The 14,638-nt window shown below is 48.4% G+C and overlaps 6 protein-coding genes across 6 annotated transcripts; 4 read left to right on the top strand and 2 right to left on the bottom strand.

Moving 5' to 3' along the window:
• The first annotated feature begins 290 nt into the window (after window positions 1-290).
• On the top strand, window positions 291-2,337 carry L228DRAFT_279309 (thioredoxin-domain-containing protein). Its single transcript, XM_018335675.1, has 3 exons — window positions 291-639; window positions 711-718; window positions 778-2,337. Exons 1-3 carry the CDS (start codon window positions 487-489, stop codon window positions 2,054-2,056), a joined length of 1,440 nt encoding a protein of 479 aa, XP_018191616.1. The 5' UTR covers window positions 291-486; the 3' UTR covers window positions 2,057-2,337.
• A 217-nt stretch (window positions 2,338-2,554) lies between these two features.
• Window positions 2,555-4,452, bottom strand: L228DRAFT_242460 (Zinc/iron permease). The gene is made up of 3 exons (XM_018331442.1): window positions 4,130-4,452; window positions 3,176-4,081; window positions 2,555-3,076 (listed from the first exon to the last, which is right to left on the bottom strand). The coding sequence occupies exons 1-3, from the start codon at window positions 4,173-4,175 to the stop codon at window positions 2,715-2,717; spliced, it is 1,314 nt and encodes a 437-aa protein (XP_018191615.1). The 5' UTR covers window positions 4,176-4,452; the 3' UTR covers window positions 2,555-2,714.
• Window positions 4,453-4,830: 378 nt separating this feature from the next.
• On the bottom strand, window positions 4,831-6,427 carry L228DRAFT_216146 (hypothetical protein). The gene is made up of 4 exons (XM_018330108.1): window positions 6,212-6,427; window positions 6,023-6,106; window positions 5,391-5,674; window positions 4,831-5,274 (listed from the first exon to the last, which is right to left on the bottom strand). The coding sequence occupies exons 2-4, from the start codon at window positions 6,075-6,077 to the stop codon at window positions 5,080-5,082; spliced, it is 534 nt and encodes a 177-aa protein (XP_018191614.1). The 5' UTR covers window positions 6,078-6,106; window positions 6,212-6,427; the 3' UTR covers window positions 4,831-5,079.
• A 2,686-nt stretch (window positions 6,428-9,113) lies between these two features.
• Window positions 9,114-10,542, top strand: L228DRAFT_264488 (hypothetical protein; the record flags this gene model as incomplete). The annotated part of the gene is made up of 2 exons (XM_018334586.1): window positions 9,114-9,256; window positions 9,324-10,542. 2 exons carry the CDS (start codon window positions 9,114-9,116, stop codon window positions 10,540-10,542), a joined length of 1,362 nt encoding a protein of 453 aa, XP_018191613.1.
• A 1,110-nt stretch (window positions 10,543-11,652) lies between these two features.
• L228DRAFT_4082 (hypothetical protein) lies at window positions 11,653-12,560 on the top strand. The gene has a single exon (XM_018336567.1). It carries the CDS (start codon window positions 11,788-11,790, stop codon window positions 12,310-12,312), a length of 525 nt encoding a protein of 174 aa, XP_018191612.1. The 5' UTR covers window positions 11,653-11,787; the 3' UTR covers window positions 12,313-12,560.
• An 801-nt stretch (window positions 12,561-13,361) lies between these two features.
• Window positions 13,362-14,066, top strand: L228DRAFT_264486 (hypothetical protein; the record flags this gene model as incomplete). The annotated part of the gene is made up of 2 exons (XM_018334585.1): window positions 13,362-13,763; window positions 13,896-14,066. 2 exons carry the CDS (start codon window positions 13,362-13,364, stop codon window positions 14,064-14,066), a joined length of 573 nt encoding a protein of 190 aa, XP_018191611.1.
• Window positions 14,067-14,638: the final 572 nt, after the last annotated feature.

Here is a 14,638-nt window from a genome sequence, read left to right as displayed (position 1 = left end):
CAAGCTGTAGAATAAATTCCTTTAATATACACGAAAAGATAAAAAAAGGAGTATCGTGAATTATTCAAGTAAAATTGTGTATAGAAGAGGGGAAATGAAGTCCGTGTGATAGAGTCCAGGGAAGCTCTTGGTATAGCTCGACGGGTATGACGCGGGGAGTCGGAGGCGCTACGGGGCACCAGCACCCCACTTTTTGCATTTTGGGCTGTCGCTCTCACCTTGGGAGCTTCAGATTGGACAGCCAACAGGAGACATAAACAGTAATAATTCGCCTTCTTCTTCTTGCCACATAAACCTCTTCTCACACGACCAGCACTAGTACATATTTGCACTCTTTACTATATCGAATTTTCTATTTTTGAGCTAGATATCTTTTTTGGTTTATTCTAATTAATTATACATTTTCTTAATTTTGTTCTTGGAGCTTCATTTTGCGCTCCTTCACTAAGCTAGCATAGCTCAGTTCTTGCTTGGTAGAGCGCCAACATGTTTGCAGGCCTCTCATGGACGGCCGCCGCCGCAGCTCTCCTGCTCGCACTGCCTGCTTCTGCTGATTCCTTGTACACAAAATCCTCACCCGTGCTTCGTGTTGATGCGAAAAATTACGATCAACTCATTGCCAGATCTAACCACACCTCTGTGAGCTTTCCCTTCCGGAATACCACTCTGCCTCCCTTGTACAAGTTAATTGCTAACCATTCTAATTGCAGATTATAGAGTAAGCTATTCATTTTTTCTCCGTCTCGATGCGACTACATATCAATGCTCATATGACAGATTCTACGCACCCTGGTGTGGACATTGCCAGAACCTCAAACCCGCATACGAAAAAGCTGCGCGCAACCTCCAAGGTCTCGCAAAGGTAGCAGCAGTGAACTGCGACGATGAATCGAATCAGGCATTTTGCGGAAGCATGGGAATCCAAGGTTTCCCCTCCCTAAAGATTGTGGTGCCATCAAAGAAGGCTGGCCGACCGTCAGTCGAAGACTACATGGGCGCACGAAGCGCCAAGGCCATCGTGGACGCCGTCGTGGATCGGATACCCAACCATGTGAAGAGAATAGGCGACAAGTCATTGGACAGCTGGCTCAAGGAGGGCAACTCATCCGCAAAGGCCATATTATTTACAGAAAAAGGCACCACCAGCGCTCTAATCCGAGCTCTGGCCGTCGACTTCCTGGGCAACATTAATTTTGCGCAGATTCGAAACAAGGGAAAGGGCGCAGTATCCACCTTTGGGGTGTCCTCTTTCCCTACCCTTGTTCTTCTCCCCGGCGGAGAACAAGATGCCATCGTATACAACGGCGAGATGAAAAAGGGCCCTATAACTGAATTCCTGAGCCAGATTGCCCAGCCGAATCCGGACCCTGCTCCAAAGAAAGCCAAGGCTTCGAACAAAGCCAAAGACGAGAGCAAAGCGAAAAAGAAGGCCTCTGAGGACTCCGCCGCGTATTCATCCGCATCGGCATCGCACCTTGCCGATGAAGTCGCAGGAGCCACGTCCATTACCCTGGAAGAGAGCAGTGTGCCAACAGAGTCTCCCGAACCGGGCGCGGCTCCCAGTGATGCTCCCAAGCCAGTAGACGTCCCAGACGCTCCAGAGCCTCTCCCTACACTTGAAACGTCAGAGCAATTGCGAAAGGCTTGTCTGGGGCCCAAGACCGGCACGTGCATCTTGGCTCTGGTGCCTGCTGTCAAGGATTCCGAGACCGTCTTGCCCGAAGCCGCAACAGTCGCTCTCGGAAGCTTGTCCGAAGTAGCGCACAAGCACAAGCAGAGACACGGGCATTTGTTTCCCTTTTATGCGCTGCCCGTTGACAATGCGGACGCAGTGAGAGTCAGGGATGCCCTCTCAGTAAACACCGACAGCGATGTTGAACTTATCGCGCTCAACGGACGACGGTCTTGGTTCCGCCGATATGTCGGCGAGGGCTATGGCCATGAAGAGGTCGAGAAGTGGGTAGACGCCATTCGTCTCGGAGAAGGCAAGAAGGAAAAATTACCCGAGGGACTGGTAGAGACTGAAGAACAGCCCGAGACTCACGACGAGCTGTGAGGAGTGAAAGAGGAGCGGTTATATAGGCTTTGGTTATATTTTTTTAGCATTGATCATTTATTAGGCATTTATTGTTTATTCCGAGCTTGGTTGTCATATTACATCTAGTTCATTCATTGACGCATTGGTTCTGCATGTCTCCTCGAAAAATAACCTCAATCTTCCTCTGTGCTGTAAAAAAGGCAGTAGTGCTATCGAGCTACCAACCATGCTGCATAGAGTAACATAAAATCTACATTGAAATCATACAAATATACATAAGTAACATTTTGACATGAGGGTTGAAACTAGCTGCACCGTTCAAAGATCCGCAACACCTTCATCATCTTCTCAGTTAGAGAATGGTTGTTAAATTTGTAAGAATCTTCAATACAAGAGCAGACTACAATATATTTCCAAAACGCCTAGTAAATGCAAATGGGAACATGAACTGTCAATCTCTCCAACGGGCCTAATTGAAAACGACACGGGAGAAAGAAAGTTGATAACAAGCTTGGCCCCGGGGGATTGCATAACGGAAGTAACCAATTTACATTTCAATGGGGACAAGAAAGAAAAAAAAAAAGTAACGAGAAATAAAAGGCGCAGGGAATTGGGAAAGAAAGAATGAAACACGATAGTTAGAGGCGGAGTGAGGAAGAGAGACTCAAGAAACAACTCAAGCCCAAGCCCCGACCAAAGCCATGAGGATCGCGCCACCGACAACCGATCCACAGGCTTCTAACCTGCGTCTTCCCTGCAAAGTGGTATAACTTTTATCCGAGAGAAAGTCTTCGGCAAGTAATTCAACGAGACCGGCGAAGAGCAAGAGGCCGCTGCTAATGGCATTCATGATGCCGACCATAAGCAGGCCCGTCTGACTGGCGGGGTCGTACAGATTGTGGACAACAAGCCCAATGGCTTGGCCAATGGGGGTCGTGGTACCGTACGCAAGGGCCATGAGCCATGGTTTTGGAGAGCGCAGGCTGAGTGCTTTGACCGCAGCGATTCGCGAACCAAGAGCGAGTCCTTCAAACGTTTCTGCATGAGATTGTCAATAACGTAATCGGCGTCGAAAACGAGAGCATAAGTGGAAAAGAAGGGCCGAAAAAAAATCCACGGGATGAGAGTGAGACATACGATGAAAGCTTATGGCAATTAGGAGAACAATAAATGGTGTGCCGGTAGCAACACTGAGAGCCATGCCGATAAACACACTGTGAAACAAGATCCCGGCTTCAAGCAAAAGGCATTGTAGCAGCATCTTTCGTTCTTCTTGCTCCTCTGCCGAATGCCCATGCCCATGTGCGACTTCGGGGCCAGAGCGGTTGTTATAAAATTGCCCATCGTCTTGGCCGTAATTGGAATAATTTAGCTGACCGCCGTTTCCTCGTCCAAGTCCCTGATGACCAGTATGGCCAGTCTCGCCAGCCAGAGGATCCAGCTCGCGAATGTCCAGGTCCGAGTCTTCTCCATCTTCTCCGTCTTCTTCATCATTTCCATCGTCTTCAGGATCATCGGTGTAGTACTGCCCACCAGAAGAAGAGGATTTCCTGTGCTTGGCGGGTTTGGGCTGCGACCTCGGCGGAGATGAGCTTGACATGTCCTCCAGCACGACAGCCTCACCGGGCTCTCCATTTTCTAAATCCGCCTCGCGATAAACATTTATGTTCGCATGATGATATTCTGTGGGCGTTGAGATACCATTTGAGAGCTTGTAAGCCAACTCTTCCCGGGTCTGGCCGGGAGGTAGAGAATCGTATTCGTCGCCGTGAACATGGCCTGCTCCTCGCGTTGCAAAGAACATTTCAATTCCCACCACAAGTAGCACCGATATCATCGCGATAAATCCAGGCATGGCAGGGTAGCCTTCATTCCAAAATTTTGGAAGGCATGGGTCCGTCATTGACTGGAAAGCAGTGGGCAGGAGGTGTACAAAGGCTGTTGCGATAAGCACGCCGGTGCCAAAGTGTCGTGACAGGAAAAGAAAACGGCGGGGGACATGAAGCTGAGGAAAATGGCGAACAATCAGTGGAAATGAGCATGCTGCCTGCATGTCAGCTTTGGACTCTCGGGTGGCTCAATGATACTGACCTCCAGTGCTGAGAACAAGAATGATGACCAGAGCAACCACATGCATTGGGAGATTGTATGCAGCCCGAGGCTCATTGGAGCCGCAGGACGGTCGATCGTCTGGTCCATCTCTTCTTAGAAGCTCTGCGCGCAATGCTGCGGTCGAGATTTCATTCCATAACAGGCCGTGTTCTGCGCACAAAGCAACACGTCAGCCTAGTGTTCACATGTACCACTCGGGCTGAAGCCACACGACATAAACATTACCTCGACTGACAAGTCCAGCCCCAATCGAGTTCATTGCGAATGGACGGTTTGATGTCTCATGAAGCTAAAGTCAATCCTTTTACTCCATCCTCGTGCCGTCAATTTTCCTTCTGTTGAATGCTGTGGCTTCGTTGATTTCGATTTTGTGTGTGCAGAAAGTGTTACCAATCGTCAAGCTACATCCGGGTGTTTTGAGGGGCGGACCGGAACCGAGGCCTTGGCCCCTTGAGCTTTCAGTTAAGTCACTTAACTGCGAGCAGTTATTCGGAGTACGTAAGGCAAATCAACTACCCAAACCAAAATCGTCATTCCCGCGCCGGGGATTTTCAATGAATGTGCTATTCCCTTTCGGGCGCCCATTAACCACGATACCTATTAGCTTGGCCTTCAAGGATACAGATATTCATCCAGCGAGCAGATCCATTTTAATCCTTATTTAAGTACTGTAACTCAATGGCTCAGTTATCTATGTGATATTTCATTCTCTACTGGTTGCAATCCTTGTTTATAAAGAACTGCGCTACCGTTATTCTTTTCTCATTCTCTAGTTTTTGGTACATGAAGATTTTTGACATTGCTAGCCCAATTATACGCGCCAATAACATGATGCCGTTCTTCTTTCTCTTTGCTTTTTCGTAGTTGCTGTATCGTCTCAAAGATGGAACAGGATGGTGTATGATGAAATAGAGTTAAAATAAACAAAATTACATTTCACCGCATTGAGCAATGGTCACGTCCTGAATGGGCCGGTCATCGCGTCCCGTCCGCGTGTGCTCAATCTTGCGGACAACGTCCATGCCATCAATGACACGGCCAAAGACGACGTGTTTCCCGTTGAGAAAGGGCGTGGGTGTTGTCGTGATGAAGAATTGGGAGCCGTTTGTGTTGGGACCGGAGTTCTATAACCCACTTGTATCAGCCTGAATTTCCTTTCTGCTTTTTTTTTTTCTTTTGGTGTTTGTCTACGGCGAAGGATAGAGGGGTTATAAGTAGTAAAATAAACTGAAGTACTTACCGCCATGCTCAACAATCCAGCAGTGTCATGCCGAAGCACGAAATTTTCATCAGCAAAAGACTTTGTGCCATAGATACATGTCGACCCGGTACCATTGCCATTCAAAAAGTCGCCCCCTTGGATCATAAAGTCTTTGATGACACGGTGAAACCGGGCACCCTTGTAGCCTTGCGGTCGGCCCATGGCGTTCTTGGTTTCGCCGGTGCAAAATTGTCGAAAGTTCTCAGCGGTGCGGGGCACAGTATCCGCGAAGAGTTCCATCTTGACGCGACCAAGAGGCTCGCCTTGCAAAGAAATTGTTGGTAAGTGAAATCATGCTGTTGGATGCCAAACAGGTTTACGCGGTGGGTAATTTTGAGGAAGTGTTTATGTGTAGTATTAAACAAAAAGAAGGGCAAAAAGTAATAAAAGAACCCGAAAGAAAAGGAGAGAGGCAAAATAAAAGGTGAAGGGAAAGGACAACGGATTAAAGGCGATAATGAATGAAAGAACCGGCTTAGAAGAAATGAGTTATATCAAGAGACTTGCGTTGAGTAACCGTAAAGGATATCAAGGGCGTAATAATATGGATCAATGGCATAAAAATAATAGTGCAAAATGCGATACAATTGTACACAGAAAACGTGACATACCACCTAGCGACATGTCGAAAAAGACAACCGGATTCGGAGTACCAGCGTTTGCCATATTTGCTGGCGTGTTTTGCTAATAAAGACCTGTGTGCTCAATAAATGGGTGAGTTTACATGATAATAGATACACATGAAACAATATGCAGAATGGAAGGTCAGTGTAGGATTGCAGAGGTGAGACAAGACGTACAGGCGTTGAGATGGTGGACAAAGTAGATTAGATTGTGTAACGTGTAAACTGGCAGAGAAAGTATTGCTACTGTAGGGATAAATATTTTAAGTTCGAAATGGGTAGGGTTCCTCTAGCGTTCGCAGTCGGAGATTCCGGTGTCTGAGAGCCAGATCCCAAGGTTTTAAGGTTGTAGTATGAAGCCTTGCGTTCGGGGTGCTAAAGTTTAGCTTTGAAGCTGATTCGGGCGAGGTAAATCCACATTCTTTATGCCATTAAGCGAAGGCGGTGTAGTGTATATATACTTTTTTGAGATGATCGATGCGATAATGGATAGGCATTGCTATTTACACGAGGAAATGTTAGTATATACACAAGGAGCGACATTAGCAGTGCATATTTAATACATGGTGAGTGAGGTGCGTTGGCAAACAATTGGGTCGGGGCTGACCTGTATGCAGAGTACAACACAGATCATTGGACCGGGGGGAAAAGAAAATATGATAGGGATACAAATGCAGGAAAAGTTTTACGAGATAAAAAAAATCTGATATGGCCTTGTGTAACGACAGTGTAATCCAACTTAAGCCTTGACCCGGCTCCCCGAGCTTCATCTTGCATGCAGGAGTCTTGGTGTGCAGGATGTGATGCATTACCATATGAATGGCAACGTACTGAAAGAGATATCTACAAGTCGTTCGAAGGCTGCCCTCTCGCGGAAATAGACAAGCAAAACTCAGAGCCCATTGTACTGAGGGATTGCACTCAGAAAAGACTTGGAGAGGATTTCAATGCAAATGCGACTGAGCAAGTTGTTAAGAGTGCACCATTGCCTACCATAGCTTAGCCCCAAGGGCAGCGAGGAGTAACAAGTAGGAAGTTAAGGAGAGTCAACTTTATACCTCTCCAGGTTAGCTCTCCTTTCCATCGTCCCTCGCCTCTGTGCTTCTTGGGCGGCCTCTTTGGGCTTTCTCATTGAGGCTTTTTGGAGCGTCGTCAAGTTGGCGACGCCAACTCTACTACTGCAGGCCCCGGAACATCAACCCGCGCTTGGAGCCCTCCTCAAATACTCGGGGAGATTGTAGTGAACTTTGCATGCAGAATAAGGAAACGATCTGAGAAATCTCACCATCGGTTTCAACCTTTTTTCTCCAGTCTGGAGAAAAGCCAAGCCATCTATTGTGGATTTCCCCACAATTTCCTTGGTCTCTGACGTCGAAGGTGGGAAGTTGAAGAAGCCATGGGTGCAGAATATGGCACTACGTTGTTGCTCCGGCGTGTTTTAGCCCCGAGGTTTCGGTGGAGCGGCTGAGCGAGAGCGAATACAATGCGACCGTAAGGTTGTTAGGGCAGGTGAGGGACGGAAGAGGAGGAGCAATAGCGCAAGGGAAATGGACAAGGTCTGGATCTACCTTCGTTACTAGAAGTGCTGCCACTGAATCATCCACCTTCCTATAGCGTTGGTACCCAATACCTTTGGTCTACGAAGCTTATCATGGACAAGTGAGCAGATATATTGTTGAGTCAAATTTGAACCGCATCATCAAGAGAGTTTCGAGATGACTTTTCCAACTGTGCTTCATAAAGTGCTGTAAGGTTGACGGACCCTCTCTCGGAGTGACTGGACGGACACTAATAAGATCATGTCCCTGATCGTCGTCGCTAGGGAACACGCGTGCGTGAAATGTGTGCCTTTTCATTCTCGACGGGCGCAGGCGAGATTTCGACTGTGACATCCGGTTTCGGTCATTACTTTCATGATGAACGCTCACCATCAGCAGATTAAGATAATTGTCATCATCGATGTGGTCCTTTTAAGGTTGCTGCCTATGTAATTGAATAAATTTCTTGATCAACAGCTCTCAACCGTTGAGGCCTGCCGTGCTTTTTGGAATAGACGGTCTTTATAAGTAACGTAAACCATAACGTCACTGTACTACTGTCCTACTGAGTAAATTGGCGTTACTGCAGTGGAGCGCGTGACCAAGAGACAGTGGAGAGAGATCAACCTCGTCCAAAGTAACTCTACCTTCTCCATTGAATACCACTCATTTTTATCATCATTCAAACGCATCTTCATCAACAGAATAAACAAAGATCAGGAGTCGCATCTTGTTCCCGCTCTTACACCAGGCGGTCCCCGGTTGCTACTGATACGCCTTTCATTGCTCGGCTGAAGGTTTGGTGTGTGTCTTCCCCCTTGAACAGACTGCAGCCATTCCCTTTTCTCACCCTCTGGCCCTAAATTAATGCTTCCTGCCCCCCTCCATCCGGCGCTCTCTTCCTCTATACTCCCTTTGGTAGGATCCTCTAGTCAGGTATCCAATACCTTTTCTCCTCACCTTAGAAATACGATTCTCTCTCCATATCGTCTTTCCATAGCCCTCCGACCGGCACAGACCCCACACCATCTCTTTCAATTCCCCCATTCAGCCACCCTTGGCCCTGACTTCGTCTGCTCCTTGGCGGTCTTACCTTACGCCCCTCGATCACAAATCTCCTTGGTCGGCTTCTGATCTGCTTTTGTTTTGCAGTCATTCATTATCCACGCCGGCATCTTTCACCGTTTCGTCGATTTTGCGTTGGGGAGAGTGGCCGATTGCTCATGGTTCTTCTCATCTAGAGAAGCTCTGCTCTACAGGGATCTGCTCGACTTCCGAGGTCTTGTGAGACTCAGCACTGCGGCGACTTTATCTCTTGCCATCGCCCCAAGTCGTAAGCCCTATCATCGCGGGTTTCCCATTCGACGCTCATGAACTCGACTGCGACGACTCTCAACTTGTCGATACTATACCGAGGGCATTCTTCAACGATTCAGCCATCACCGTTTGCCCCTTAGTCGCGCAATTCCCGGTGAAACAGGATAATCTTACTTATCACCCTTCTCGTTCTCCTACTTGAAGTGACTGTGACAATCACAACCATGTCGACTCCGACTTCGACGAACACACCGAGTCCCACCTCCACTGGTGGTAGTGGTGGTGGCGGCGGCGGAGGAGGTGGAAGCAGCTCTCCTCTGCTCTTCTTTGTCGCGCTGGGTTTCGGAGTCGTCTTTACAAACTTATGGTGAGTGGCAACGGCGGACGTGCTTGATTCGGCCAAGGAAGCATGCATCTGATACTTGGTGGTTTAGGATTATTGTCGGAGTCAAGTATTGCTTCCGATACAATCAGCGTAACCGTCAAGCCCGAGCCGATGAATTCGCCGATCCTATCGATATGGGCCCAGTTCCTCGCCCGCATCGCCGTCGGCGAGAGAAGAAGCTGATGACAATGGATGAAGTGAATGAGCGATTCCCTTTATCCAAATACAAGACTTGGCGTTCCTCTCGTGAGTCCGCTGGCCTGCCGTCTACTGGAGGCATCGACGCACCACCGAGCCGAGCTGGTAGCATCCGCAAAGAAGTCGGCACAGTCGGCGAGGTCCACGAGGACAATTCTCCTGCTCAAGAGCATGCGGCTCAACCAGCAGCACCACCGTCCATTTCCGAGAACCAAACGGCCAGGGGCGTTCCAGAGCCCTCGTCGTCCACGATACCGGTGGCTGATGGCCCATCAAAGACTGCAGACGCCCATTCGACCGAAGTGGCACTTGGTGAGAAGACAAATGCATTGGAGAGACAGGAAACTGTAGATAGCACTGGCGGAGACCTTCCTCGCGCGATTACCACTCAAGGCACTATTGAAGAAGATGATGACGACGACGAAGACGAGCATATCCACACCGCCCTCCCGCCCGACCTTGTAAATACTCCTGGCGACACTTGCGCCATCTGTCTCGATACTCTGAACGACGATGATGAGATTCGTGGTCTGACTTGCGGTCACGCTTTCCATGCGAGCTGCATTGATCCTTGGTTGACCTCGCGTCGGGCATGCTGTCCATTGTGCAAGGCCGATTATTACACTCCGAAACCTCGCCCCGAAGGTGAAGCGGCAGATTCTGATCGGTCTGGCCGGCGGCACCAAGGAACGAGCGGTTCGCGAATGAATATGCCGTTGCCGCCCCAGTCTGCTTGGATAGGTGCACGAGGAGCATTCTTCCGACCAACGTCCATGCCTGCTCGATACCCTGGGCAGCAGCAGCAGCAGCGACGTGGCCGAACCGGCTTCTTTACGCCAGAAGGTGGACCCAGACGAGCCCAACGGGTGCCCGGTACAGAGGCGCCTACCAACACCTCTCCAAATAATGTTGGCAGAGGCTGGATGCCTCGAGTGTCGAATCCTTTCAGAAACATGTCTCGACCGACCATGCCCCAGTTGCGTCTTCCTGGGCGGTCCAACCAGCACCAAAATAATGCCGGCGGCGAGTCAAGTGTTACACCAGGACAGCTTGAGGCCGGCAGTCGATGAAGCGGCCCTCTGAGAGATATCAACGATACCCTTGAGAATTTGCCATATTGACGATACTCGATTATGTGAATATGGGATTCATCGTTTATCGGAGTCCATTTATTCTCCTTTTTCTCCAGGCGGTGCATCGTTATCATTTGGGACTCTATCCAAGCTTCTGCATCTACCTATTTCTGAGCTGATTGTACCACGGGCTGATTTAGGGTGGCTTTTTCGCTGCTTGTTGAAGAGTTTCTTCTACCCTACGTTTCTCCATGCGATACGTACCGATCCTTAACTTTGTGGCACTCATACCATCTACTCTCCTTTCATTTACTGCTTTACATTGATATCGCGACTACCCCCTTACTCTATCTTTTGCTTCATCATTCGCTCATTTCTTCCCTTTCTTTGCTTTATATTCTATGTTATATTTTCGAATATCTGGTCCTTGTGTCTTACTGGCCAAAAGACCTTGCACACTCGGCGCATGCGCGTTTCTCTAGCTTTTACCAAGGCTTTCCTGTTTTTACGCATAAGGGTTTTTCTTTCAGCTTTTCCGTCTGCGTACGATGCAGATATAGGTGTCGGGTCGCCACAGTCATCGGGTTCTCAGAATCATACCATCTCACATTATTCCACTCTATCTCGGGAAGGCGGCGGTCAATGGTCAAGGTATCAATCGGACGAGAGTACAAAAGGTCAAGCTTGTACTTGGGGTTTACTTTCAGCACAGCACATGAGTGCGAAATGTCGCAGCGGTCACATGAGCTGCATGATATGGGGAAATCAGCGTGTTTCTTAGCTTTTGCTTTTGATATTTGTGGCTTGCGAGCTGGAGCTGGAAAGACTGTGTGTCCGGGATTTCTATATTGGAGTTTGGTGCTCTTTTACTTCTTCTTCTTCTTCATATCCTATATTTTATCTCACACAATTTTTTATCTTTTATTGAACCCCAGCTTCTCTGCTCTTGATATCTTTACTCCGTATCTATAACTTGCTTGTCGAGGTTTTTTTCTTTGGCCGCAGATGATATTGTAAACTCCTCTGGGGTAGCAATGGAGATCTCTTTGCTCTCTTCTCATTATTTTAGATCGTCTTGACAGCCAAGCACATTTGACCTTGATTCGCCCATCTGTGCCATATTAGATTTCTGACAATACTGCAACGAGCTAATATGCAACTGCAGCACACCTAATCCTGCTCTCGAGATATCCAGTGACATATCCATGCACATAACCCGCCACGTATGGTGCACCAAACGTTATGCCAACATTGATAAACGGATCCAGCCCCTTTGCTTCTGAGATATACAAGTATGCCTTGAGCCAGATGAAATGCACAGCAAGGCTCGCCAGAATAATGGGCATCCAGTCAGATCCGCTTGAAGTGGTTTGCGCAAAAGGGTTGGGAAATATCCATAGGATCAAGATGTGCAGATTGATGGCGAGGACAGCGCACAGGAGAAGAAGGACTGCGTGCTGGATCTTGCTCTGCAACATTTTTTTTATTATATTTATTTTCTTTTCTTTTTCTTTTCTTTTTCTTCCTTTTCTTCCTTTTCTTCTTTTTGTGTGTGTTTGGTTGTTGTTGTCGTTGTATCGACCTGGATTGTCTCGATTTTTTTGGTTGTCTCGACTGAGTAGAATGTTAATAGAAAGTTCGTTTGATGCTGAAGCAGGAAGCAGGAAAGTTCAATTGTTTACCTGTACCTGGACCCGAGGCTATATCACAAAAGCTCTTATGCGCTGTGAACTCGCGAACCTACTGCCGAAGAAGATATCTACGTAGTACATCAAGTCGCAAATCGCAAGTCGTAAGTCGCCTCCTTTCGATATACAGAGTAGAAGAAGTCAACCCCCTTTTCATACAAATGCAAGAAGCAGTTGCCCCCGATGACCTCAAGGTCCTCGGTCACCCCGCTTTTTCTTGCAACGGCACGCATCCCTGGCATTGTGCCCGGGACTTTGGTCGAGGTGTGGTGTTGTGGTGGGTCTCGCTGAGTAAATTGCTCCTGTATACGACCGTTGTCCTGACTGAGGGGACGTTCTATGCCAGGACCCCCTGCATGAACAGACATTGACGGGTCGGACTGTCGTGCTGGCTTTTACGGAGTATGTCTTCAATGAAGTTAACAATTGCAAAATGGACGAAAAAAAAATCAATTCTCGAGGCAGATGCTGCATTGCTGGTTGCCTAGATATCCATTTCCAATCGTGTATGGGTTGATCTCCCCGGTATCAACGCAATAGCTATCCTGGCTATCCTACAGGACTGGCTTGAGTAAATGATTCCTGACAATGTCAATGGCGACGACATGGACATATTTCCATGCTTTGATGGGTGTACTGGAGGCAGTAGATGGGTAGGAATACTGAGCAACAATAGAGATTGTATAACTATAATTTCTGTTGCAATGCGCTGGACATGGGGTCATGCATCTGTGCGGCTGCCTAAAGATTCTCGAATCTATATTTTCATCCTGACAAAACCACTTGTCAATGGGTTACTACGGGTTGATTCAAACAAGTTCGAGTTGTTTTGGGAGCAAGGGAAGGTGGGGTGTTTCGCTAGGGAGTCGGCCTGTCGGGGACCATTCCCTTCCACAATGAAAGTAAACCTCTTTTACACTCCACACTTCTAAAGAGCTATCTCAACTTAAATTTTTTTTAATTTTACAGGGACCAACACAGCGCTCTCTTACTCTCTATTCCCGACAACATTGAGCTAGATCAACATTTTAGACGTCGACACATCTCACTCTCGAATCACCTCCAAGATTTCTTTCTGCATACGGGAAAACCTTTCAACCTCAAGAAACACATACAAGCCTACCAACCATGTCAACACAATCTCTTGCAATTCCCGGCCAACCTCTTGGTCCGCTGTCCAAACACAAGCCTGGACCAGGAACCTACGTCTCGTCGTCCCAGCTTTTCGCCTCCATTGCCGGAATCCAAAGCGTGACGAGCTCCGATTCTGGCGACGCTTCAACCGTGACCATCTCCAGCGCACCCATTGCCGCAACGAATGTCCTTCCGTGCGTGGACGCAGAAGTCCTCGCCCGCGTCACGCGCATCACGCCGCGCCAGGCCACCGTTGCGATTCTCGTCATTGGTGAATCCGTCTGCGCGGATGAGTTCCAGGGCTTGATCCGCGTGCAGGATGTGCGGGCCACGGAAAAAGACCGCGTCAAGATTTTCGAGTCGTTCCGGCCGGGAGATATTGTCAGGGCTCAAGTGGTACGTTATTTGCATCATTACGCCTTTTATTATTCCATTGTTTTCAGATACCTTTGGTGTCTAGACGGAGCAGACCAGAAGTGGAACATAGAAAAGGTAGACGTGCTAACGAGTACCTCGATGAAACTATAGATTTCTCTCGGAGACCAATCAAACTACTACCTCTCCACAGCAAGCAACAAGCTCGGCGTCATAATGGCTACTTCAGAGGCAGGAAATGCCATGTATCCGACCAGCTGGAAGGAATTCAAGGATCCAGTAACGGGCCAGGCAGAGCCCAGGAAAGTTGCCAAGCCGTTTTAAGCGCACGTCCAAAGTTTTTATCGAAAGCAGGAATCGGCCCTGATGCAACCTTGGGACGTTTGTTGATTCAGCAGCGACAGCATTGGAGTACTCGCCTCCTTTGTTTGTGCAAGCCAGATCCTCTGCGGCGTGCTGCTCAAGGATCTCCTCCGCGGGTGTCGAGTCTATATGTACTGGGCGGGACTACATATCGGATCATGCCCAGCACTGCGGCCCCTATTCCCCTGATTTGCCTGAACGCAACTCGCACGGCCTGCGTGCCCGCCTGGGCATCAGCGAAAACAAACCAAACAGCCGAGTCTGTCTCAAGACGCTGTATGCAAAATCTGCCGGAAGGGAGATCATGCACCTTTTCCACCCGCGCCGTATGCGCATTGACGATGCTTGTGGAAGGGAAGGGAAGAAAGAGCACCACACCAACACATCCTTGATCCTTCTTGACACCTCTTCTCCTCTCTTATCTTCTCTATTCTTCTATTGCTCTCTGGACTTGGGCTCTGCTTCTTCCACCGACTTGGAGGCAGCAATGCAGCATCATTATCCATCCCTAATTCTTTACAATCAACCCCGGA

Source organism: Xylona heveae (genome assembly GCF_001619985.1).
Source record: "Xylona heveae TC161 unplaced genomic scaffold L228scaffold_1, whole genome shotgun sequence".
NCBI classification, from domain to species: Eukaryota; Fungi; Ascomycota; class Xylonomycetes; order Xylonales; family Xylonaceae; genus Xylona; species Xylona heveae.
Note: the sequence above shows the minus strand (reverse complement) of the source record. Positions and strands in the feature narration are given on the sequence as shown.